Source organism: Bombus bifarius, unplaced genomic scaffold (assembly GCF_011952205.1).
Source record: "Bombus bifarius isolate JDL3187 unplaced genomic scaffold, Bbif_JDL3187 scf7180000009243, whole genome shotgun sequence".
Classification (NCBI taxonomy): domain Eukaryota; kingdom Metazoa; phylum Arthropoda; class Insecta; order Hymenoptera; family Apidae; genus Bombus; species Bombus bifarius.
In genome coordinates, this window is record NW_022884989.1 from 916,931 (window position 1) to 944,627 (window position 27,697).

The following is a 27,697-nucleotide window of genomic DNA, read 5'->3' on the forward strand; positions in this document are numbered from 1 at the left end:
CTCGCGTGTTAATCCTCGTCCTATCAAATACGAAGTAGAGTTTGACAAATATTTTGTTTCTAAAGCTATAATATAATATAATAGCGACGGTAACCCCTCCGTATCCACGAGCTGATAACCAATAAGTCAGTCTCCATCCACCTAATCAAGCAAGTATTCCACGATCCAATTCATCGGGACCGCAGAAAAACAGATGATACAATAGGCAGAGATAATGGAGCAGAAACAATAAAAGATCGCGCTAATAAGCCGACTTGACAATGCCTCTGCCACGCTTTCGAACCTCGCATGCGTGATCGCATCGCGATCGCACGAGCAAAGCGTGAGAGAGACGGGCACTCATCAGGCTGAATTTATCGGCACGGGAAGTAAGCGAATATATCGAAGCGGAGAACGAATCAGAAAGCGCGTGTCAGACGCTGGTCGAACGATTTATTATTTTTCATCTGCTTTTCCAGCCACCTCTTTTCCCTCTCCTTGATACTTTATTATGCGAATTCGCCAAAAGAAGCTGGCTTCTGTCGCGAGAAGGACGAGTGCTGCGAATACCAAAAGTAAGGAGAGAGGGAGTTAGAAAACGGGAGGGGAGAAGTTGCGCGAGCTTGCGCGCAGCTTTGCTGGTCGACGAACGAAACGAAAGCTTAAGGCTGAACCCGCTAGTCGGCGCTGGGCCACGCCACGCGAAGCGCCTTGTGGTTGCGGAACTTTGCTGAGAGGAGCTGCCAGCGCGGCAACCTCTCGATGCCTCTACGGCGGGCTAATGAAACCTCGAGAGCGCCGCGTTTCCGCCTGAAACTGCCCGCAGACTCGCGACACGCCAAACGTTCCAAAAGATGCGGTACCTCAAGAGAAAATGCCGTTGTCTCCAGCTGAAGATGCACCGTGACCATCAACGGCTGTGATCGTCGACCACCTGTCCGTCATCGATCAGATCGAACAAGTTTTTAAGAGGATTGAAACATCGTTGAACGGCCGCTGAACGTCGATCAATTGTTTGTCGTTAATCGTTGTTACGACGAACCGACACCATCAAAGTTTGTTGTTTATCAAATTCAAGAAAAAAAACGTGAGCCAGTTTAGATAGTTTTGGTTATCGTTCTTATCGGGTTATTGTCGTCGAGGAAAGGAAGACAGTGTGACAAAGAGTGTCGTTCGGTTGAAAGTCGGGTTTCTAAAATTCTGGATTATGATCGACGAGCTTGTGGCGGGACCAATAGAACCGGAGGACGCGTTCTTGGATCCTGGTTCGACGAGGCAGTGTCGTCAGTCGTCGCAGAGAGATGAACGAAGTTGCGGCTTCCGGTGAGACCAAACGAACCATTCGATTTAAGAAGACGAAGGAAATTTCGAGTCATCGTTGGAACGAGTTTCGTGAATCAACATATCAAGTAGCAACGATTGACTGTGTAAAAAATGTTTCGTAATCGTCGTTATCCTTAATCTTCGAAATGAGCTTTGGTAAACCTTGGAGACGCTCCTCTCAGTTTTGTCGGAGTAATTCGTGGCCTTGCAACGGGAGCATGCGACAGAAGGGCTGTTCTTTATTATTTTCCCCGGAGCCCCGACTGACATCTTTTTTCCAAGAACGTGTCATCCGTGACTCCTTCTAAACCCCATTCCAATCCATTACAATCATCCCCTCAGGCATACTAACGTAACTGAAGATTTCATTAGAAGAGCAAGCGAAAAGAGAAGAAAAAATAGGAAAGAAAAAAAGAAGAAGGAGCTAGAGGGCAAAGAGGGAAGGAGAAAAAAGGAAGAAGAGCAGAGAATTACGGGTGGCGACGGGTTCGTTCCCCCCGTTGAACCAACTTAACGCAATAAAGTAAGCGTACGGTTGGCTAAGAAGAGAGTCGTCTTTGCAAAAAGACGAAAGAGATTCCTGAAGGCGGTGCGTGTCCCGCGGCAAAGTAAAAGGGCGGCCGCACCGTTTTCTTCCTAATTACGATATTATCGAGCACGCTGGTTGGCGGGTCCAAAAACGTAGAGTATTTTTAATACATACACACAGAGACAGGCGCGTGGCACGCGTTATATGTACGCGTGCGTGCCGTGTCCCAGGTGGCTGGTAATTAAGTGTAGAATTTAATCGACGTTTACCGTTTTAACCGTTTGAGCAAGGGCGAAGAGAAAAAGACGACGAAGCGTGGTCCAACTTACGAATAGAAACCGATCTTTTCAATGTCGCGGTCCAACTAGTAGTGGCATAGTTTTATCGATCGTTTCCGTGCAATCCGTTCTTGTGTGTGTATGTACCTCGTATGAATCGGCGAAACGCGTTATTTTTTACGATTCCATCGCCAAAAGTCTCGCGAATGAAACATAGAACGTGCTAGAGTTATGTACCTGTATCGTTAAGTATCCGTTTCGTGAACGAGTGTAGTTTGTATCTCGTCGTGAACGATTTAAACTGAAATGGCCACGAACTACGAGCTGCGTCTTTCTGATTTTTGATGCGAGAGAAACGAGAAAAGAGGGAGGAAATCTAGAAAAAGACTGGTTATTCAAGACTGAACGTTTTGCAAGCGTGGAAAGTCAGGAAAAAAGCGACAGAGTGACGCTGGTGAATTTGAAAAGTGTCTGCCCTCTGTCGATCGAGGAAAGGTGAAAATCGATGAAGAAACTCAGTATGTGTGATCGAGCAAGGCATTAGCTATGACGACCTCGAGCAGATACAGCAGTTACAACTGTCTTACCAGCTGGGACAGCTATGACAGAATACCAAGGTAGTAGAATGATATTTTATATACGACGAGATTTTCCATTATGGGATTAGCTTGTTTGAAATGGCTCACACTTTTAAGCGAGACACATGATTCACGCCACAAGCATCCTATTCTCGTTGAAAACGATGCTTTCTCCGAGCTATCCGTGAATTATTGAAACGAATGTTGCCTGGTTTAGCCTTGCCCATGTCGAGTTCTGCTTTTGCTCTTACAATTGCTGAATTGATTAATACATATTTTATTTATGACAACTGGCAACTCTGTTTTCTGTGTACAAAATAGTTCGCTTCTCGCTGCTTTTGATAATACAGCGCGACTGATCGTGTTTTAATTGATAAGATATTAATTTTATTTACGTATAATATATATAATATAATATGATTGTTACCTTATTTGCGACAATAGAAAATAATTAGTACGTTTTTGTTCTCTGTAGTTTTTAACAGTACAGAGTTCTAGAATTGAAAGAATACTAATTTCGGTTACGAAATGAAATGGTTCCGAATACAAACGTATATTATAACGAGAAATATCTTAGAAACTTATATTGCAATAAATTGGAGAACAATGTATGACCAAATTTTTCGATTATAAATATACGATTTATCGGACGAAGTCATTGAATTTGTTGTCTTTCAGAATATATAATAAATAAACATTTGCAAATAGTAATACATTAAAATACAAAAATGAATAAATGTAAGGACCAGAGTAGAGAGAATTTTTTATCTACGTATATCGAAATATTTTTGCTGAAAGTATACTTTTTAATAAAGCGAGAATGTGAATACAAACATGAGATGTTACTGAGATTTTTCCTCCGAAATGCAATGTATTCGTAGAATACCTATTACTTTCATAAATATTCTATTCCAACGTATAATATTATTAATTTAGAGATAAACAATGCATGTTTCGCACGATCTATGAAAATCTAAAAAAAGTATTCTTAAATATTGTTATCAAATGATTACTGTAGAAAATGAAGGGTAGACAGCTTATTAAACTTTATTGATTAAACAATTACTAAAAACTACAAGTACGATAAATAAATGAAAAACATACAATCTTCAATCTTGTTAATGTACCATGAATGTGTTCACTTTTTTCTATTTTTTTTCAAACGCGTCAAAATTTCATGCGAGTGCAATACGATACATTTGACCCAGGCGTGTTTCTCTCACCTTTCCAGGCAAGGAATGTAAATTAGCTCGTAGATTTTCACAGACACTTAGGTTTTATCGGGTACACTCTCGAATCTGACGCGCAGCTTAAGCAGGATTACATACTTTTTACGGTGGAACAATGGTAATTCAATTACAAAATAATCTGTTTCTCAACATAAAGCCAATAAAAGGACATCAGGGGAAAGAACGATGCATATATTTCGTTTTTAGGTAAGAACGATTGTGTCCTTTTCTTTTTCCTTCTTTTGATAACAGAACGCACGGGAAATACAGTTTCACGTGCACGCTATTTCACTGGAGAAAAGGAGATGACTCAGGACAACGTTCACGAAATTATCGTCGGAAATTGGCTATTGGAATAAAATTGCAAGTGTATGTTTCATGTAAGCTAATGTAGTAAAGCTAGACACAAAGTTCTGTAACTCTTTGGAATTTCAAGTAGCGAAACGCATTTCAAAAGTTCTTTGATCGATTCTTCAATGATTTTCCTAAAAACACTCAGAAGTTTCTTCTCCTCGATCGTTTTATATCTTTTGAACGTCGTTTAATGAACTTACATTTGTAACAAAAATACAGAGATAAGTAGCAGAAAATGACAAAATAAAGTACGTTTATAAAGACTTTCTTTTGTAAACATTTCTTTTAGTGTTTTCTAGATTTCTTGGAATACTGTAGCTTTATAAATCGTTCCTCGGAGGATTTATAAAACTGATTATTTCATGACAAATACTAAGGAAGGAATTACGAATTAGAAGATAAATCAGTGTCAAATTTAAACACAACTGCTACTGTAATAATTGTAAAGAGTAAAAAAGAAATGACCAACTTTGGACGATATAACCAATCCAAATCGGTCAATTTCATCGTCCCATTTCACTGTCTCGAATACAAATTGGATTTAAAACAATCTTCTTGCCGTGAAGCAATTAATCATCTTGTTCGCCTCGAGCGTTGCGTTACGCTCGATCTTAGGAACAATTTTTTCTCGAAACTAACATCGAGTACGCAGGAGACATTGTACGTTTTTTTTTCTCTCCTACAATGTCAACGATTCAATTGTTTTAATCACGACAAATCAGTTATTCGATAGTTATACGTTTTCAAAGTCTCGTTCAGATTAGTCAAGTTATTCGTATTCAAATTAGCCGAGTTAAAGTAACCTGGCTTCAGGCGAATATCGAATAGGAAATGAAAGAATCGATTATGCACTCATGTAAATTATTATGATATTAATTATAATGATATATACAAAGTATGAACTAACGGAAAAATCAGAAAAAAATTGACTTGGTTTAGGAAGTCAATATTGGCAGGTATGAAATTGGACTGTTCCTTTTAAGTCAAAGGATAGTTAAAATCGTCTCAATTTTATAGGAAAAACAGTCAGGTAAAACGACAAGTTTACGTTAGTAAAACGTTCTAAATTACTTAAAATCAACTGACTTGATTAATGAGAGTGAGAGTAGAAATTTTAAGGAATATTTCAAATTAAGTAAAACGAAAATTTTATATCGGTAAAGTATTCTAAATTAACGTTAAATTAAACTCGACTAACTTGATTAATGAGGATGAGAGTAAAAATGTGGAAGAATATTTCAAGCCAAGTAAAATGGCTTTACATTAGTAAAGTGTTTGAAACTACGTAAATTCAACTGACTCAATTAACGAGAATAAGAATAAAAATTTGAAAGGATATTCCAAATTAAGCAAATAACAGTGTAATAAAAAAATTAAGAGGTTTCAAATTACTTGAAATAGAGAAAATGAAGTTTCATATCCAAAAGATCTGACGTGCTTCCAATATGGATTTCAATACACGATAGTTTAATCGACGACGAATTCGATTACCAATGATCCGTATTTTTATCGACAAGTCTCGTTTCATTTTCAATCGCGTCGTTTTCGCAACCAATTTCCAGTCGCATGGTTTTCACGTTCGATTCCCATGTTTCTTCGTCGGTGAACTTCGTGGCGAAAACTTTGATAGAATCAATTCTTACAACAGCCGAATCGGGAAGTTCTCGAATATAATACTACCATGAAGGATTTGTAAAGGAACTAGATACTCGTGTATATTGCAGTAGAAATAACAGTTGGGTGATAGAAGTTTAAAAAAGTAGATTGTAGTATTGAACATGTTCGATAGTTTGATTTTCCACGAAGAAGATTTTGATTATTCGTCAAACTACGATCAAAACACAGAAACTAGAAATTGTTGAAATGCAATGGTAAACTTTGTTTTAAAATATTCAAAGTTTTTTTCTATCCTATATTTATCCTTAATATTCTGTAACTTTGTACACTAAACTTATTAACATTCTATATTATTCGTTAATATCCTATATTTCAATCTCCATACTTTCTATCAGTGCTGAGGTTGTACGAGAAATCTTTCTGTTCGAAAGCTTTCTGCAGCCAGAAGGCGATAGAATATTTCTTAAAGAGTATTAATATCTATGAACTACAAATCAGATAACATGGACTGTATTGATAGATAACGTGCAGTATCCATTAAAAAAGTAAAATCATAATATGATTCAGTATTGGTGTTTATTGAGGTAAATTGTTAAGCTTTGCAACGATTAATCTTTGTTTGAAGAGAAAAGTGAGTCTTTGACAGGGGATGAATTCTAATAACTTAGGGGTGGGACTACCATAATTAATAATCGTCTTTCACGGTCTCCAGGCCAGTCTTGTTACCGCCTAACAATACTTTTCAAGGCTTCCATTACAAACCGAGAAATAACGTGTAATAGTACTAATTAAAATCTATTCGAATAAATTTAGTTTCGTAGTCTCGACAATTTTCAAAATAATGCTAATGTAAATTTTCATTCAAATACAACTAGATACGATATGAAATATGTAATTTCCGAATGCTATATTACTCGAACAAATGGCGCACATATGTGCACAGATCTAAATCGCAAGATTTCTGTTCCGTTTGCTGTCAGGAATATTATCTTTATTGTCAGATATTTATGATGCATTGTACCACGTCAGAAAGCTTCGTGACGACCCTTTGTTATTACGTACCATAAACGCAGTTCACTTTTCGAAACACTAACGATATAAAACGCTAACTATAACGAAGTAACCAGAAGGTTTTAAAGTAAAATATAGATTTTTTAAAACAGTAAGACAAATTCGCATAAAAAATTTTGTTAGATAGAATTTTATTATGGAATTACATAAAGATCAGCTAATTACTTTAGTTATCTTTCAAATTGTTTCGTACGAGACACGTGATATATTCGTAAAATGTGTCTACAAATGTTCGAATACGTTTCGGTTTACCTTATGACTTATTTTTTCTTCTAATAATTTAGTCATTCTTAAAGGGCTGAATTAGATGATTACGGAGACCAATACGTACCAGCATGATCCTCGCATACAGTGATCCTTATTAATACCCGAATACCACGATAGGTCTGTAATTATAAATCCCAATTATAGACTTCTACGTAGATCAACGTTTCTGTTCCACTTGCCTTGTGTCGTCGATAACCGCGAACACGAATCGTATCGAATTTATTAAATTAAGATTCGTAAGAAACTTTATCTGCCTATTCTTCAAAGATCGTATACGAAGCTCAAGTCGAGAATTTTCACGGTACCTGGGACAATTATGGGACAAGTGGTCGGTAAATATTTGATGCGCAATCCTAATTCTGAATTTGCGGGTTCGGCTAACTAAGGGCTCTGTGTATACGCGGCTCACCACTTGGCGCTAAATACATTGACACTGTGCTTAGATCGTTTCGCGTTTAATTTGAGTAAAATTCGCACATATCTTCTGCATGTGACTTGTAATTAAAAGCTGCATCTCTATAAGAGATTTAGCATGTTAATAGGATTGCTTTGCTTCTCCAATCTCTCGGTAAAGGTTAAACCGATCGTAATGAAAATGCCTTAGAAGCAATGTTAATCAAATAATCTTATTATTATAACTTCCACTTAACTACGAAATCAAGATACAACCAACAACATTATCATTCAAATTTAATATCACAGTCGTAAAGTCGGTCAAAGAATATTCCCTCTAATCTGAACAATTTGAAAATTATTATAGGCGATGAAATTCCACAGATTCTTAACATCCAACCCTTACGACCTTTCCATAGTCTTACATTTTTCAGAAAATAGTTTACGCGACCGATGACCCAAATCTGTTAATTGGTAATGAACGACGGTTTACGAGGTCTTTGCAAGCAACGAAACAACTGTGTGACATTTACACGTATCCATATATTCGTTCACGTGCCATAATTCCGTTGCCTGCGCGTTTATTCAATAGTGACATTTCACGTCTCTGGGAAACATTTCGAGGAAGGGACTCAGCCTGATGACAGTCTCAAGTTATGAATCGACAAGAGTTTCACAACTCTAGAATTATATCAAGTAATTAGCGACTATCATTTATAAAGCGTGCGTGGGTTCATCGAAAGTACGAGAAAATAATTTTGATCAGCTTCCTGGGAAGAATACTTCACGGTGCGATATGTTGACAGATGTTTCGATAGAAATCGAAGAGCGCAAACGAGCTTTCTCTCTTTCTGATGCCGTTTCCAAGTCTAATTAAATACCGGTTAAACCTTTGTACGCTGTTGGAATTATACGCGAGAAGCTTCAGAATAAACATGAACGAAGAGAAACAATAAAAGGCTTGTTGAAAAGAGTAAGGAAGGTGTGCGATGTAATTAGTCCCGCGTCGCGTCTCAATTTTCGCGCTGGAAATTGACTCGTTACCAGCTCGAACGCTATGTTACTTTTTCAACTTCTATTATCTAACTTTCATTCTTACGTGCTTCGTAGCTTGCGCAAACGCATTGTAGTTCGATTACGTGGCTTTTACGAGTTCAAAGGGCAACAAGAAAAATAAGAATATAATCAACGTAGGATTATACAATGTTGTTCCGAAGATAGAGATTAAAAATAGGTTAATGAGCCAGTTTTAATACTATTTTTATTACATCTATCGTTATTAAATTAACGTTTAGGTTTCTTCGTGAAGGTTAATATACGTGCAATTAATTAATACTTGGACGATGAAGATTGATTTAATTCTATCGCATAGATACAGATCCAGCTTCCATCAAGAAAGAGCTAAATATTATTAGACGTAGAGAAAAATTCTGCGCTTCTAGTTTCATACTCTGTTATGCTAAAATTCAAATATCTCATTGCCTTTCAACGTATCGATAATTATCGATAATATATAAAACATAATTGCAAATACAATTACAGTTGGTAAAGTATATGTTTAACATTGCATATTCTTTAGACCTCAGGTCAATGAAAATTCAATGACGTTTCGTTAAAAAAGAAGAAATGTTTTTCTATTTCCAATGGGAATATTACGATATGCATAACATGTAAAAAACGATATCAGAGATTTTTCAAATGAGATTTTACCTTTAACAGGCCACGGTGATTGTAAGAAGTTTGAGAAAATGGGAAGAAAATATTTCTACTTTCGAAGGTAAAGATACGGTTCGTTCACGAAGATACAAAAAATATAAAACTGAAAGCACAGAATCTTTTCCTATATCTAATAAAAACATCTTAAATCGACAAAGCACACTGTCTACGTGGGATACAAATTAATAACATAATTGAATGCAGATTCGAACGTGGACATGATTTAATTATTGTCCGTAATTATTGAAAACGCAATGAATATCGATATCCTATTGGGGACGAGGGAAATGGACAATTGTTACTAGCGATATAATAACGTATCCATGGTACACTAGCAATTCAGTTATCTGTTATTAAGTTATAGCATTAAAGTTATCATTATTAACTAGCAGTAAGAAATAAGAATATCTTAACGCGTTAACGATCCAATTGTGGAATAACGCTTTCCAGGTTTGATATTTTGTTAACCTAGTAACAGTATCAGTTAATCAAAATTCTTTTAATCATACCGATCACTAGATAAGCAAGATTAATTTCGAATCAAAGCGTACGATTCCATCGTCATTAATGACAGTGAATTATACCGTGCACGATTAAACGGATCGATAAACAGAGCATCGTAATTATCATCATGGGCATAATATTACATCTATGGTTAGCTTATGGCTAGATTCGCTAATGGATTCGAAGGATGCTGGGTTCTGATAATGTTACTTTAATCCTTATTATGATTTTTTCTATTATTTTATTTTATTCTAATTTAATGCTATTTAATCTCGATTCTATTTTCTATCAAAAGATGATAACAATACTTAGCATGTATATTGGAATTTCAGTTTCTGTTGCTGAAACAAACAACGAATGAAGTGTATTTAATCAGAAGCATTTGAAATTTTGAACATTTTACAATTCTTCAATAATATTAGAGAGCGTGTGAGCGAATTTCATACATAATAACATGAAATATAACTTTCAAATTCAAATTGTACGATGTTGCTGAATTTGGCTCGCGGGTCGCCTACTTGTCAACTCTGTTCTAATCCTATAATCGCGAAATTAAAATAAAAGGATCTGATCGATCATTGCAAGCACGTTGTAAGCTCCATTCGTTAATCGCGCCACCCTCCATGATTCTTTTAACGAACCGAAAAATATTCTATCGTTCTTGCTACTGTATCGATAAATAACGCGTGAAACATTCACAACTCGTACTACCTTTTAAATTAACTGTTACATTAATTTACACAGATAGCATATTAATTCGCGCTCGTATTAAACGTGAAGGATATCGAATAAATTTACACCTCACCAAACTCAACAAATAGTAATAACAATCTATAAGCCCCAAAATAATTAATAACGTTATAATTGACCCGGCCTTATTACCAGTAAGCAAGCGGATCGTATTATCCGTGTTAGTTATTAAAGCTTTGAACCAGCTTTCCGCGCTTAATTATTCGATTAACCTTCGAAAGACCTTAAGATAATCGAAGTAATTTAGAGGGTGTCTCAACAAAGCACTCCGTGTCACAAGACGAATAATTGCACGACCAGTTGCTCTTGTCCTTTATCGAATCACGTTTTAAGAAGGCCGCTGTCGCGTAGTTCTTTGACAAGACGCAAAGAGTATTCTTCAAAGAGTTAATAGAATTTCGATAGATTTCCAACACTATTGAGTGCATCTCGATGTTCTAGTCTGTTACGAGCTTCCGACAACATGGTAATGCAGTTAGAAAGTTACAATTCGGCCATTGATGGAGATTCGAAGCGATGAAATCGAAGACACTCGAGACTGCGAAGAAATATAATAGTTGGCAAGATGGGCAAGTCGAGTGTAATTTTCAGTTGCAAATGTTGTTACTTATTCGATCGTTATGTATTAATTTGGTACGAAGGTGCGAAAGGGAAACATTTCATAGGTTTTTATTTCAATTTAGTTACACTGGTTTATAAAATATATTGATGTTGCATTTCCTATATCGAATTTGAATAAGAAGTATAGGTCGTCCGAAAAGTTTCTTTCGTTTTGTAAGGAAATAATGGATGCACAACATTTTCCGTTTTGTATTATTTTATCGAATTACGTATGATCCATTTTGTTCTATTAAAATAAAGATCACAACGTTAGACAGATTAGGTTTCGTGTTTGTATAAGGATGCGGCGTTATAAAAGACGTGTCAGTAGAAGAAAGACACTTTTCGGACAACTTAATAGAATGTAAATAGAAAGTTTGTCACTGTCGCGTAAGATTTTTTAGTGGCGTAGTTTAATGTTTAGCAACTTATATCATCTTATACAGTTATAAATTGTAGAGTATTGCTTAAAAGGTGACAACTAATGGTTTTTTTATAATATTTGGTTAAGGAACATTCCACGTAATCTTTAATTATAAACCACTTGTCTGTGAAGGCAGTCCAAATTGTTTTGACAACAGATTAGAATAACGGAGAGAAAATTTTATTTTTAACCTTTTTTTTAGGTACATACTAGTGAATACTAGTGATTGCTATGACAAAGCTTTTTTAACCAGTGTTATTTTATATAAATTCTGGTAGCGAGGAAATCCAAGCAAAAGCTTTTCGATTTATGGTTATTTATACTTACGATCTTACGCTGCAATTAAAATTTCTCGTCGTTATCAAATAATAAACTAATATAGTTGTATTGTGTAACTACATGATCCAAGAATTTAATGCGAATAAAAAATTCAGAACCTAAGTTTTACGTTGGAATTACTTGAATACATTATATCAGCAATATAAATGCTCCGAATCTCTAATTATAATTAAAGTATTATGATGGAAATACGTACGAATATGAAATCAGTTTCTCGTTTTAATAAAGTCAACACGAGTTTTACCAAAGGTACTTGTATATTTTTAATAACTGCAAAAATGAAACGTTTCAAACTCACTAGCTTGATAATATCAAACATCCCTCATTCCTTCGTGTCGTCTTCAGCTTTAATCAGCAGGAAAATAAAGAAACAAAAGATAAAGAAAAGTCTCAAATAGAAATTGTATTACGGCATTTTTGATCTTTTTCGAACTCTCGTTTTCTCTGACAACGATAAATAGAAAGAAAGAAAATTGTGCAAGAAGCTTTATCCACGGACTATCGTCGAACACCAATAATCGTTAATCATCATTTTTTACAGATTATTTTAATAATTCTTGAATAGGTCAATAATGTTTAAACACTAATTACAACAGATTATGTACTATCTTAAAGCCATGCAATTTCTATCTGAACTATTTTTTTACACAACGGACAATTCGCCAGCAATTGGCATTTATTTAAAATTTTAGATTTAAATTAGATTAAAATTGGACGACCTATGCGTATATGACATATTGTAACGAAAGGAGTGAAATCTCTGCATGTGGTTCTAATTCAATAGCTAGAAACTATGTAAATCTCCATTGCTTCGATCCTAATCAGTAAAAGCACGATCGCTTTCGTTCGAACGAAATGTCAACAGCAGCGATAAGTAGTGGTGTTTAAATTGGACTTGACATAACGAACGAGAGAGTAATCGTACACTGTCGTTGTAACGTGAACATAGTCGTTGAAACATAGTTTCTCAGTTACATCCAATGCTTGACTTAATTAATTAAACTTAACCCAGATTCTATTGTTTCTGCGATTGTAAATACCATCGTAGCACAGTTTTCTTAGGAAGCGAAACTGTAGGTAACCGCGCGAATGTAAAACGAGTCGTCCCTTGCTTGTTGTAACGCAAATCCCTAACTATCCAAGTTAAACACTTGACTTTCAACCGAGATTTACCATCTCGTTTTCTGAAAACGTTTCCATTCGATTTCACCTCTCGGAGAAGTATCCAAGTAAAGATGCAGGTTTCTCAATAAACTGAAGCGATTTATTTTTGCCAGTAGCATAGATTCGTTAATTATCTGAGAATGTACAGGAGTGGAGAGAGGAAAAATATGAAGAGGCTTCACCTTTTACTAGACACAAACAGAAAAATTACTCGTTATGACGTTTATTTGAAGCTTATGGAACCGTGCAAAGAAAATTCTACAGCTTTCTCTTACGAAACGGAGTACATTGAGAGGAACCTTATCTTCTGCGAGTTTGGTATAATTTTTAACGTTGTTCAGATAAAATACTCGCAAAATGATTATTTATATACATTACGTATTGTATAAATTATATTATAATAATATTATATTATAATAGTGAACAAAGAAACTGTTGTTATTTCTATACTCAGAAGTAGGATCACAATAGTTATTATTTTATTGAATGGATAAATCTATCACACTGTTGTGACCCAAAAAACCTTTATTGCACGCGCTTACAAATACTAGGGATAAAAACAAAAAGGCATCTTAAGCCTATCGATTAAATCTATCGATTGTAACCAGATTTATCTTTTAGTTACTATTTCTTATAACTAACGCATCTACATATGGATGGCGAGCACGAACTCACATTGTCATTTTCAACAGAAACCAAATAACTAACTGAGTTATACCAAATAACTTATACCAAGATCATTCTTATCATCCCTCTCATAGAACGACCTGATAGTAATACGATCCAACTGTTAAGTGACCGGAGACTGGAAATTAGTTGAACACGCGATTACTTCGTTCTCTTACTCTTTCGAACGAAAGCAACGCGTATCATCGAGCAATCGCATGAAACGCAGTTAGTCGGGTTGAACGTGGACTGAACGTGGCCGAATTCGGTTGAAGCTAGGACCTGCTCGTGCACGAGTCTCTCGTAGTGACGTTGAAGGACTGGCACTGATCGAAATACCTTGTTCGTTTGCAATACCAGTAACCGACAAGTATTTCGACGGAAGTCGATGCCCAATCGCTTCCGGGCAACTGCTAATGAAACATGGTGGAACGTCGAGCAACTGTTGACCGTTGACTTTTCGAACGGAGCAGTAAATTGATGATAAAAGTGACAGCGATCAACCGGACCCTGGACTCAACGTTTAATTGCCGAAGTGTTGACGTGTGTCGCATCTAGGAGACTATATTGGTCTCGCGAGTCCTAATATATCGCGGTTCTACTTTAATTCAATGGGAGTCGCTGGTTGTGTTTCGCCAATGTCGTGCTGCTATTCCGCAACGCCGTAATTGCTTCCTTCGTTGCTCGACCTTTCCTTAGTAGCTCTCGTGCCATGACCGACGGGACAGATGCACTTTTGACATGTCGCGAAGATGAGATTAGTAAGCGAGATGGATGCTTGGCATTTCAACAGGGGATTCGTGCTCTTGGTGGAATTTACATAAAAATGTCATGATATTTTGGGTTTAAAGAATGTAAGTCGTTGGATTTTATTTTAGAACTAACGGTAAGGTAACAAGTCATATTTTATTGTATGGAAGTCTGTCATATTTTTCATATGAAAGTAATTTTAAAATTCGTACGTCGTCAATTAATTTCATATTAACAAAATTGTCCTTCTATGCAATTTTGAGAACTAGATATATATTTTTCACCCTCTTGTAACTTTTTATTGATTGCATCTTAGAATACTAAAATTACAAAAGATACTGAAATGTTGCTTGTCTTGACAGTCACAAACTTGGTTTTTGCAATAGTTCAATCATAGTTTTAAATTATAATCCTTCGACTAGTAATTTTGTTTTGAAACTACCCTTATTTCTTCAACATCTTTTCTATCACAATTTTTATATAATATTTGTAAGTAAATCAATGTGAACTTTGTTATGTAATTAATAATAATGGAAAATCAGATATTCAATCAGATAAATAATCATCGTATGATCTTAAATATGAACCAATACAATTTCATTTTCCGATTGGAAATTCGCTTTCGTACTTTTTCCGCTGCCCTTGTCGATCTACGGTCATTTAATGTAAAATAGCATTTAATGTAAAATAATGTAAAATAATGTAAAATACTTATATGTATTATTATTTCGTTTTGTATTATCGAGCGCCTCCCGTATGGAATTGTTAATTCGCATATGTCAGCAATATCAAACGATAAAAGTACGTTGAATTATTTTGGATAAAATTCGACAAAAACATCAAACAGGAAATCCGAATATTTTATAAATTACTCGACGTAAACCCGAAATTTTATTACTCGCTGAACATAAATTTCGTGTATAGTGTTACCTATTACTCGTGTATTAAACCTGCAAGATAAAATATATATATATATATCGTTTATTCCAGATTTATCTATTTTCTTTTGAAAAATATATTTCTGGTAATATGATCGCAAAAGTATTACGGCAAAACGTAAGAAATTTCTTCTACCATTTAGCAATATTGTTATCCTCTGTATATGCACCCTTCTTAATTAAAAACTCATCGTATGTGTGTAACGACCGAAGCAAGGTGTTACAGAATATGTATGTAGGAAAAAATTGATGTGTTTCATCATTTAGTACTTTTCTTCTCCCATTCTCGATTGTACGATTAATTATATGGTTCACCGTAGATTTTCCCAATCTATGTCCTTTGTCCATTATCAAGAAAAAAAAAAGATGGACAGGAACAGAATGAAACAAAGATAATCGGATAGCAATGAAAAACGTGGAAGCTTCGATAAGCTTTGATCTGACTACGGTGAACAAACAGGTTCGAAAAACATTGCTTAAAACACTGGAACCAGCTATCAGAGCCGAGTAAAGCTTATCACCGTGAAACGGATGCAATCGTTTTTCAATTGGGATTATGCGATCGTGTTTACACGCGCGACACTTCTCTGCCGTAGGATGTAATTTTCATCGAACGAACCGGCCAACCCTCCTTGAAATTCTATCAATCCCATTAATTACAATGTCAGGCGATTTGTCCCCTCGTTATCGTTAGCATCGGTAACGAGCACTTGAAATTATGCCACGATAATCGTATTCGTTCGAGGTTTTCGCTAGTTTTCGCAAATTTACGAGTTCATCCCGCCGCATTTCGTTTTACCGTAGATCGTACTTACCTGGTGTTTAGGTTTACCATTTGGCTAAGGAAAAATAGGGTGAAAACGAAAGATCGATGTTTCTTTCCATCTGCGAAACCGACCACTATCGATCAAGTTAATTGTCGAGGCCTACCGTTTCACGGCGAAGGGGCCAGCAATCGCGATTAAGGGGTGAATGCCACGAAAGGGGCCTCGAAATGCTCAGCCGCTGCCAGTTAAATGGTGACCTCGATAAAACTTGGAGTTGGAAGGACTCAGGCGTTTAGACAAATGATTCACTTCGTGGCAAGGAATGTACTGGACTTCACTGGAAAATGCTGCCTTGGGAATAATTTATGCATATTGTGATCGTAGCTCGTATGAATATTGGATGCATTTCAGAAATTAGTAATTCTACCATTTTTTAATGGGAATTCCAGTTCTTTGTTAGCTTTTAGATTTCCTAACATTTGTGTAATTGGTTCTTTGAAGTAACCAAATATAAGTACATTATGAGGAATGAAATATTAAGCTACTATGTTATAAGTGGATGACTATAATTGCAGTAACATAATACGTCGGAAAGTAATAATGTGAGTCAATAAATGGATATATGGCCTTATTTCCATATCATTAAAATTATGTATTAATTTTGCCAAAAATTCATATCAAATGTACGTATCAAATATGCGTGAAATCAGAAGAATTTGAAACTATCGTTTTGGATTTGGAAGATGCAGTGGAAGATCGTAGAGCCGAACAATTTGCTAATTTCTTCTTCAAACTTTAAGTAACAATCGAATAACTCGTCAATTTACCAAAATTTGGAAACGTATATACTCAAATAGATCATTAACAGGAAAAAAGATTTACTTTATAAAAATACAAGTGTCAAGAAAGAATGTTTCATAACTGGTATACTAACTATAACTCGGAATTGTTCCAAGAATCGTTGTCATAACGCGAAAAAGGAGACGCACGGAACCCATTAGGGGAAAGAAAAATGAACTTCATTTCCTCGATGCTCGTCCTCGAAACGCATTTCCGTCACATGCAGAAATATCGTTATAACCACGCTGGATAATCCTGTTCCATGCGGTATCGTATTTCCTGTTAAGCAAATGATCTTATGACTGGCATCATTTGAGTGGATATTTAACATGGTAATAGCCGATGGGGCGGGTCTAAGTGTTCTTTCCTGCATGTCCTTTTACGTGCTTTTACACGTTATTTTTTTCCTCGCATCAAGCAATAAATTTACAAGAAGCGGCTCATTTATAACGCTATCAGTGTGTAGAAAGAATAATTTTCATTTTATTCAAGGAAAAAGTTTTCATTTCTCTAACCTTCTTTTTTCTAACATTTAATTTATTTCGTGAATTTTCTTTTTAACAAGTATAGGTAAGAGCGTTTCCAATTGAAGAATGTATTTTATTTACGTGGCGTTTAATTTTCTTCTTGTCCCTAAGTATTTTGTGGTCAAAGATTAAATATCTGTAAAATATAGAAAAGATTATAATAATTGGTAATCGTTGTACGTATAATTTCTTTTTTTACGTAGATAGTTCATTTGTCTGCGATTTAACTTACAGTTCACTCGTCTGCGCGACTCGACAAACGTAATTTGTTCTTTTTTCCGATAATGTAATAATAATGGTTGAGCTACTACGAGTCTTCGAAGGAAAGATAAAGCGATTCATTTTTGCTTCGAATACGGAAAGCTCGATAAGATCACCTCACCTGTTGCGACCACGTAAGTGAAATTATCGGTCGACGTCTAAACCTTCTTTAAACGAATTAGATTCCTAAAGCGATTTTAGCTCGCGTTTCTCTTGCCACGGGGAATCATGAAGTGAATCACGAAACGCTTCCGAGAAACGTTACCGAAATTGCTAAAAGATTATTTAAAGTTAATATCAAAAGCGAGCTTCTCGCATGCCGTTACTCCAAGTTAATACATGAAATTGAAATTAAAATAAAATTTGTTTAAAAATATTCCGAGAAGAATATTCTTTTTTCTAAAAATATTAGGATAGTTTATTAAATGGCTGATTGATAGATAATCTATCGAATGAAATTTTAATATTACACGATTTATTTAAGAAACATTTAGTAAAAATCCTTTGCAGAAACGATTCTACATTTTCATTCACTAACTGTTATAGCAGTAATAAAAATGATTTACGAATACTAAAGAAGCAAGGCAGAAAGCGGAATTGGAAGGTATTAAAATATCATAATAAACCGTCGCATACAACTCTTTCTTTTTCAGCTTTCCTAACAAGTCAGTCTGCGTTTGTTCATTGCGAGACAATTAAATTTTTTATTGTCAAGGAAAATTCGCTGCTTGAATCAACGAAATGAAATATTTCTCTGGCGGAACCTGCTAAATACAAGTGAAATACGTAAATAGATGCAGGACAATTCACAGTTTTGTATAATATCATTTCTTACTCGTCAAATATCGAAGGTAACATGTTCATTATTATATCGTTGTGTTAGGATTGTATTGATGTTAAAAATTTCTTATAAATTTAGTATAAAAATATTGCTTTGTGGTGCGTGCAATGGAATTAATTTTGTTAGATTACTTGGTAAATATTAAATGTACAAAAGGAATATAGTTTTTGCATGAACAACTTTAAATATGAAAATACATCAAGAGCAATTACCTGTCTCATTTTTATACTTACTGTGTTACTCGTTAAAAATTTTTTTTTACTTTTCTTATTGCTCTGTTACACTTGTTGTAATCACTACGCCGTTTTGAAAATATATTAATTTATAAAAACTCGTTCACCCATATATTTACATTTTAACCAACCGTAATCTTCTTAGGGACAGCTTACATTTACTAATAAACATTTCATTCACAGTTAGCACTCGATTAAACCCTTTCTTGCTAACAACGATGTTACCATAAAAAGGTATACTGTGCTATAAAAGTCTGCTATAAAATGTAACGTTATGCATCCCGTTGTAAAAGGTACATTTCATCTTGTCAGTCTGTAAAGTCCACCAGTCGAATACTCGAACGAAACTTTTTAACTGGAGAGAATATTTTTAACTATATCTCAATCATTCTTCGTTACAATATACAGGGTAAAAATTGTTCGTTTGAGGCTTTGTTTTCGAGAAAATCGACTTTGAATTTTCGCTCGGTACGCGTGCACTTTATCACGTCTCGTTATAACGGATCTCGCTGTAGATCGTTGTCTCGATGGAAAAATTTAAAAAAAAAAAAGAAAAAAGAAAAAAATTTTATTCTATATTTTCGACTTCTTTTTTTGCGCAGAATCGCCCCCTTTCCGCTTGTACCACCAGTTACCAACCACAAATCCATATCCAATCTACATAAATTTATATTAAATTATATTTTGCTAAATGGCATTTCTATTTCTGCTAGGTAAAACGAATTTCAGCTTAGGCACTACTCTTCTAACTGTGTTCGTAAAAATATAAATTTAAGATATATCCTCTCTGATTGTCATTCAATCGGTACTTTAATACTCACTCAGAGTACTGATGCAACTTTTATATTCAAATCGTAATTCCGATGAAATTATCAAGCGCATAAACGAGAAGAGAATGTAAATTACTAATAACATCAGAGTACGGTAGCTACTCGATGAGAAATTGTTTGACAAGTTTATGTTTTATCCTCTAATTAATGAGTTCCGTTACGGCCAGCGAGAACAAAAATATTTCTGGGACACGGTACGAGCTCGCGAGGAACAGAGGTAACACTTGAGTGAATCTCTCAAAGGGAAATGGCTCGACAAATAAGTGCAATGGCTTTGTTCTGCTAACGAAGTCCATGAATCAAGCTACAATCCCAGCTATGACCTGTGTTCCGTGCTTCGGATTTCGCACGATCTTAAATAATATGCGCCTGGCAATTTGCTTTCCAACGACAATCGTTGGATGTATTCGGTTGCCAAAAAGTAATCTCGGATTTCTGCAATACGTAATGTTGTTTTGTCTTTCAACAATAAACATCGTGTCTAACTTACAACAACGTATTGTCTATTAGCAGTACATTCTCGTTGTTGACAATTTGACAGATATAGTGACTGTTATTAATATTTGGATATCACGATGCACAAAAGATGATTACTCTGTATATTTATTTATAATAATGTTATTGAATATTTTTCTTTATACGATACAATACTTGTTCTAGTTAGTGGAAATGGAAATCATATTTATTTAATGTAGGTAAGATTCTGCTCAATAAGAAATAAACCAAACAATTGCGAAATTTAAAATCTGAAAAATATTCTGGTAATAAACAGGTTACATAAAATTTATACAGGGTGGTTGGTAACTGGTGGTACAAGCGAAAAGGGGGTGATTCTACGCGAAAAAAGAAGTCGAAAATATAGAATAAAAATTTTTTGTTTGAGGCTTTGTTTTCGAGAAAATCGACTTTGAATTTTCGCTCGGTACGCGTGCACTTTATCGCGTCTCGTTATAACGGATCTCACTGTAGATCGTTGTCTCGATGGAAAAATTAAAAAAAAAATTTTTTTTTAATTTTATTCCGCTTGTACCACCAGTTACCAACCATCCTGTATATACGTTAATTTCATCTCCACTTTGCTTAGATTTATTTTCGTAAATATTATCTAGTAATACCTAAGAATATATTTCCTAGTTTACATTTTATTCAGTTAGCAAATTAAACGTCGCAAAGTTTCGTTTCGACGAACAAAATTTATTTAATTATCGGTTACTTCGCGAATTGTTAGTTAAAAGCTCGAAATCGAGAGAACCAAATGTAAACATTTAATCATTCGTCGCTTTGTTACTGAAATCGGAACTTCGAAGTAAATACGATTGCTCGTATGTCATAAATAATATTAAATACACACGCACATACATTTGACAATATTTTGTGCGTCGTTGATTAACCCCTTAACCTACAACTACGAACATAACCCGTAGTACGATGATCGGGCCAAACGTAAATATTACGGACGTAGCCCGTAGTACGATGATCGGGCCAAATGTAAATATTACGACAACAGCCCGTAGTAGATGATCGAACCAAACGTAAATATTACGGACATTCTCGAACGTAAATCGTAGGTTAAGGGGTTAAGTATTGTAAAATTCACTCGATTCATTGATGGTTCGAAAGTTATTGATAAAAGTTGCGTCCAAATTAGAATTTTGTCGACTTTCCTTCATTTTTGTTCCATTTTTGTTCATCGTCGACGAGTTTGACAGCTCACGAAACACGCGTCGATACAAGCGTTTTGATCGTAGAATGGTGAAACGTGAAACATTTTCGAGGTATATCGTACGGCGTGTGAGTAAAAGAACCCTTTGATTTTGAGTGAAATGGAGGCAGATTAAAAAGAAAAAAATAATATTTCACCAATAATTACACTCGCTTTTAGCGACGCTTCGATAAAGACAGTTGACCTGTTTAATTTATTCGGAAATTAATGAATAATCGAAAATCGACGTACGATTCAATTTTATCGGTTGCTTTTTCGACGCGTTCCATGGACATAATAGCGAATGAAAGGGAGAAAATTGATGGATGAAACGAGCAACGATGTCATTGTTCTGCAATAAGACCACGGGGGAAGGATCTACTAAACCAGAGTTTAATTTTCAATTCGGAAGTTCGGATCGTCTTCGCTTTAAAACCGTGGTGAATTTATTCGACGGTTTGGTTTAAGAAGTCCATATTCTCCGCTACGATTTGAAATCCGTAAAGATGGAATTTCAAGCGTGCTCAACGACTGTGGAAGAATTCATTTAAGAGAATCGATCATTTGAAAAGGATAAAGATTACCTGAAATTCACGACTACCAAAACTTCTAAAATCTACAAAAATTCGAAAACTCGACTTGTGATTTCAATTAACACGTTCCAGTCAATTTTTTAAACATGTCAACGGTTTGAAAATCCAACTCCTGTATTCAATCTGTACAAAAGATACAAAGACCATCGATGAAATATTATTTCCTCCGCAAAAGCATCCTCCTATTTAGAATTTTTCATTCGAACGCCAACAACAATGATCGCAAATAAATCTTTGTACGCGACGACGCCGATAATAAATCTCAGGAGCGACGAAAAGGCTTTAAGAACACGAACTATGATAAAAGAGTCTTCTCTTTAACCACAATTACCTAGCAGTGGCGACGGTCTAGCGAGCGTTATCACCACGAGCGTTTATCTCGTCAAGATCTTTGAAGTTCGGGTATTTTCACGACATCCTTGCTTCAACTCTGGGACAACGCGTACCATTTTCTGGTTTATGATGGTCTCAGAAGCGAACGAGCTCACGAGCCAACGTCGTTTTCCTCAGGATTTTGTTAGAACGCCTTCAGGCCAAAAAGATTTCGCTGGCAAAGCCGCGACGAAATTCGATGTTTCTGCCTCGACGTTCGCTTTTTCACCTTCGCAGATTCAGTTTCAAGCTTCTCCTACCCCGTTTTACGTTCGCCCCTGGTTGTTTCACGAAAGTGGTCGGCGAAAGACTACTCTGAGACCTTTCGGGGAATATCCATGCTGGAAAACTGTGTTCACAGGCTGCGAATTTTAATAATCTTATAAACTCTAATCTTATAGAGCGCTCTTCACCGAGTTTAATATTATTTTCGACGTGAATGAAATCGGGTTTGCAGCTAAACACGTGTACGCGAGACAGAAGAAGTTGAGACACAGATTTTGCCAGCTTTGAGATTTGGGATTTTACCGAAGGATTTGAGATCCAAAGGAAAGATACGAGGGGAATTAGATTGTCGCAAATGAAACGAATTCTTAGTAAAACTTTGAACGTTTATAGCTGATAATTTTTGGTCTATCTTTAGTATTGGCTGTTCAAATAATGACGATAAATTCTCCCAAATGATTGTTAATCTGAATAATATATTAGTTAAATAGTTTAATCAATTAGTCAGTTAGTAGGAAAAGAAATTTAGCGCAATTGAATTTAGTTTAGTTAGTCATGCTTGAATTATAGGATAAAATTACCGCTGTGGAAAAAGAATGGGAGTTGGTCTATGCATATAGAAAGCAAAATTTACATACCCACACTGAAAGATCGGAATGATTTGCATGAAGAAATATTGCAATTCCAGTATTCCTGATTTCGAATAACGTTTTATCTTTGAACATTCTTCGCCAGTATGATAAATTGTTTTTAAAATACATCTTAAAAAGAGAAATTCTGTCGTACGACTACAACAAATTTGGCACCATAAACATGTAATGTAATATAAAAAAGGTGTAAAGAAAAAAAAGCTGTAGGTATACACCGATTAAATAAATCTGCTTGTCACGATCGAAATGATTAAATTTACACAAAATTCTTTCTATGGTCCCAGCACCCAGTACATATTCTAATCGATCGTTTCATCGAAGTAAGATCGAAGGGTCGACTAAAAGGTAACTTTTAAATTCCAATTTCTCCCAGATGTTCATGCGTAACGTCGAACAGGTAATCGAAAGCCGGTGTTTTGCGTTTCCCTAACGCAACAGCCGCATCTTTCTCAAAGACTGATCTCGCGAGACCCGCAGGATTTTTCCAGACTGATGCTACTGGATAAGAAAACCCTATAGAGAGAAAGGGGAAATGAAGGGAGAAAAAAACGCGGCATGGAGCGAAACTGCGCGTACCTCTCTACTACTTCTCGAGTAGAATCGAATCATGGCACCCGTGGGAAATAAGTTTTGGCCGATCATACATTGGCTCACGGTTGTCTGATCGGAAAGTGCTTGAACTACTGCGACGCCCTACCAGACAATTGCCACCCTTGGACAATCGTCTGGTCAGAATTTCTACTTATCAGGAAGTTTATTTCACGTTTCCTCTTGCCGTTAGATAGTTGAAGGGTTATCAAACAAACCGTATATCAATGTTGAGGAGGAGATTGATAGATGGTAGTGTTATGTGTTCTTGACTGATATTTCATTTTCGTTAAGTTATTGCAGCGGATGATATATGTATTTTGATGATATATTATGATCTACGATGTTGGTTTAGTTTGGACTGGTGTTTGAACAGAAGCGTAAATATGCTTCAAGTTAAAGGGTATTAGAATATTTAACGAGTTCTCTTGCGCATTAATTTGCTGTAAGTCTTTGCTCTGGGACAACTCTCTCGTAGTTTTGCAATTTTTTGACAGATATAACAATCAGGTTAAAATCAAACTTATAATTTGTAAAGTTTTTATAGAATTTTTATTACTTGAGGAAGTTACTAACGGACTGCAAATTTGTATGCAAATTTATATTTTTGTGAACGCGACTAGAAATAACGAAACCTATAAGAAAACTTACGTCGACTTCTAAATACTATAACGTGCACTTTACTTTAAGAAGAGAAATTTTTATACCTCCATGAACAATTTTTTAAATTATTACCGTAGCGGAAAATAGACAAAAGCGTGGTATATTTGACAAGAAATTTTCAAATTTCATGTAGTAGCGGAAAAGATTTCCAATGGATGGTCTCAAATTTTATCATCCTTTTCCTCGACGTAATATTTAAATTTGCGATACAGTTCGCGTGGAGCCACGCGAATTTAAATTCATATCACACTTTTCTTCGTTACGTCTTAACACAAGGAACAAAGTTATCTCCTTACTAAAATGTTAAGATTTTTTATTAATCTAGTCGACAAGATTTGATTCTTAAGTTAATTAAATTGAACGCACGTGTTTAAAATAATAGAAGAGTGCGAATAAAAGATTCGGTAAAAATAAAAGATTTCCATTGTCCAGAAAATTTGTTCCAGCAAAAGAAGTAGAAAGTCATAATAATAATAAGGATTTAAACGAAAGGTTGCGTAGAATAGAGTTTCAGAAAAAGAAAGGAACACATTTTCATAAAACTTTATACCTTGACAAGGAACGTACATATAAACGTCAAGTGCAACGAGTACGATAAAACAGTTGAATCTGGAGAAGAGTCCAGTTGCTTTTGTTTCTAGCTGGCAAGTTTATTTTCCTACATAAACGAAGGAGTCGAGAACGGACACTAACTCGAACAGCTTTCCTTCGTCCTTGATCATTTAGCCTTTCAATTTTATCGCAACCTGAACGATACGTGGATAAAAACGTATGGAAGATTTTTTCTTAGTTGCTAAATTCATCATAAAAAATTAACCTTGATCAATCCATGTCACAGTTTTTCTGTTGAAATAAAAAGATATGAAAATGACATATGTGTCATGTTGATGTTTCTTGACACGCGAATATTAACTTAATAAGCTTTATAATATATTTCGTAAAAATACAGGAATGAAATACAATACACGTATATTTGGTTAGCCATTTAAATGAACGAAAATAGCTAATAAATATTGACAGAGACATAGGCAAAAATAAACAATAAATATTAAGATTTATATCTTTGTAATCCACATTTATATATATATTAATATATACGAATAGACATAAAAGTATCGCACGTGATTTATCTGTACATTCCAGATCCGTTAGAAATTGTTTCGCATTATTAAACGTTCCCTACGATCGTAACATCACGCTCCTCTTTCTTATAAGCTGTTCCTTCGCGTTCGATCTACCAACGGAATCTTCCACCAACTTTATCACGTCACAAAATCCGAATCGACGTCATATAATGGCTTTGATTCAAATCGCGTCATTCAACCTCGAGAAAATCCTTGATTCTAATTAATCGCATCTCTTCCCTCGATATAACGTTCGAGCACGTTAAATAGAAACCAGAAATTTTTATATTCACCGTTATTTATCTTTTTTTTTTGTTTGCCACATTCTCCTGATTAGAGTTTAGAGCGGTGTTTTCCAACATTTTTTAAGCCACGTAATCCTCTTTTGCAATAACCAAATAACTAGTCATCTCTTCCCATATGTATTTTTAAAAATCATTTTTAATCGGATACGTCAATTTACTTTAATATAATATAGCTATATTGTATAATTTTTCAACTTTAATATTAAAAGGGTACTGTTTAAAATATTCTAATTTTTTAAAAGCGTTTCTCTGTGAACTTTCGAGCCTGCAAAGCTTCGAACTTCGTACGTTTCCGATGATCCTGTAATCAAACGTAATATTGTGAAGGCAAAATCATGAAGTTTACAAAAGAGAATACAACAGGTTTTATATTATACTTTCACGTAGATGGGAAGGCACATTTTAGTCATCTATACGTGCGCGTGTCGTACGTATTTTTTAATTTATGCCCAAAGAAGTGGATATTAATTTTGGAAAAGTTAGAAATGCAAGAAAAGCGGCGGGAGGAACGCGTAAGGAACGTGGCAGAAGATCATGAACGACTGCAGCGTGCGAATATATGTATAAATGGAATACCTACCAACGTTGAGATAAGAAATATGAAACAGGTGTTGTATAAATAAAAGATCAGGGATCAACCGATTCTGAGATCGGATATATTTCAGCTTCATACGATAAAAGCGACATATCGATATGTGAATATTTATTGCACATAACATTTATTCCACGTAATATCGGGACATCGTCGATTTTAACAACGTATCGAATTTATTCCTGCTAATACGAATCGGTATTCGAACGACTGGCTTTCTTCAAATAATTGCAGGTATTAAGATGACTTTTTAAATCGCCCAACGAAATCGTTCAAACTTACACCATTAGAGGATATATTGGGTTTATCATTTTACTTCCAAAAAGGAGAACGCTAGGGAGGGAGAAGGAATATCGATGATCTGAATATGAGAAAACTTTCTTTCAATATTCCAAATTGATACTCGACTTTCAAATAATATAAGCAATATTTTCTCATGTATTAATTCATAATTACGTACTAAATAACACCAGCTGGCTTAACATTAAAGATCCGTCGACACGCTTAAATCTTTAATGAAAACACACGAGAAAGGAAAATCCAATATCCTCGCTATCAAAGCACAGGGAGTAGCTAAATTCCAAGGAAAATTGCATAAATATGAACGGAAGGAGGGGAGCGTGTTCGCACTGTCTTTCACCGGAAGTTATTTGCTCGACGGATCGACGTCAATACAAGGGAAACAAGAGTCTCGACAGGCACTCGAGCGATCAAATGTCCTTCCGACATGCCCACCAGCTACATGCAAGGACTTTCCTGTTGGCTTCAGGGCGTGTTAGTGACGTGTGACGTCTAAATTCCTCCACTAAATTACCGAGACCACCGAAGCTTTCTCTTTGTGTCTTTCATCCTCTTCCTCTCTTCCGCTGTTCGTCCATCTTTCACTCTCTTCGTTTCTCTTCGTTCTTCTTCGTTCGTGTCTTCGTCTCTTCCTCTCTTCTTTCGTTTTCCTTCCTCTTCCTCTTCCCTTTTTCTTCGTCAATAAAAGGTTGGCGGAATCCTCGCCATGGGAGCAGGAACAACCACTTGGCGGAAGTCGATCCGTCACGTCGGCTTTACGAAGCCCGTGCTTCGTAACTGAAACGCGGTTAATCTGTTAGAAAAGCAATTCTCAG

At 35.5% G+C, this 27,697-nt stretch overlaps 1 protein-coding gene across 15 annotated transcripts in view; it reads left to right on the forward strand.

The window, feature by feature from the left end:
* LOC117214797 (potassium channel subfamily T member 2) overlaps nucleotides 1–27,697 on the forward strand; it is a 193,810-nt gene that overhangs the window by 98,436 nt on the left and 67,677 nt on the right. For 2 of the 15 annotated variants that reach the window (XM_033461135.1, XM_033461139.1), the window contains exon 1: nucleotides 657–2,726. The exons of the other annotated variants lie outside the window; for them this stretch is intronic. In XM_033461135.1, coding sequence (XP_033317026.1) covers nucleotides 2,656–2,726 — 71 coding nt within the window. In that variant the 5' untranslated portion in view covers nucleotides 657–2,655. Of the gene's footprint in view, nucleotides 1–656; nucleotides 2,727–27,697 lie in introns of those variants that run through there. 15 annotated transcript variants of the gene reach the window in all.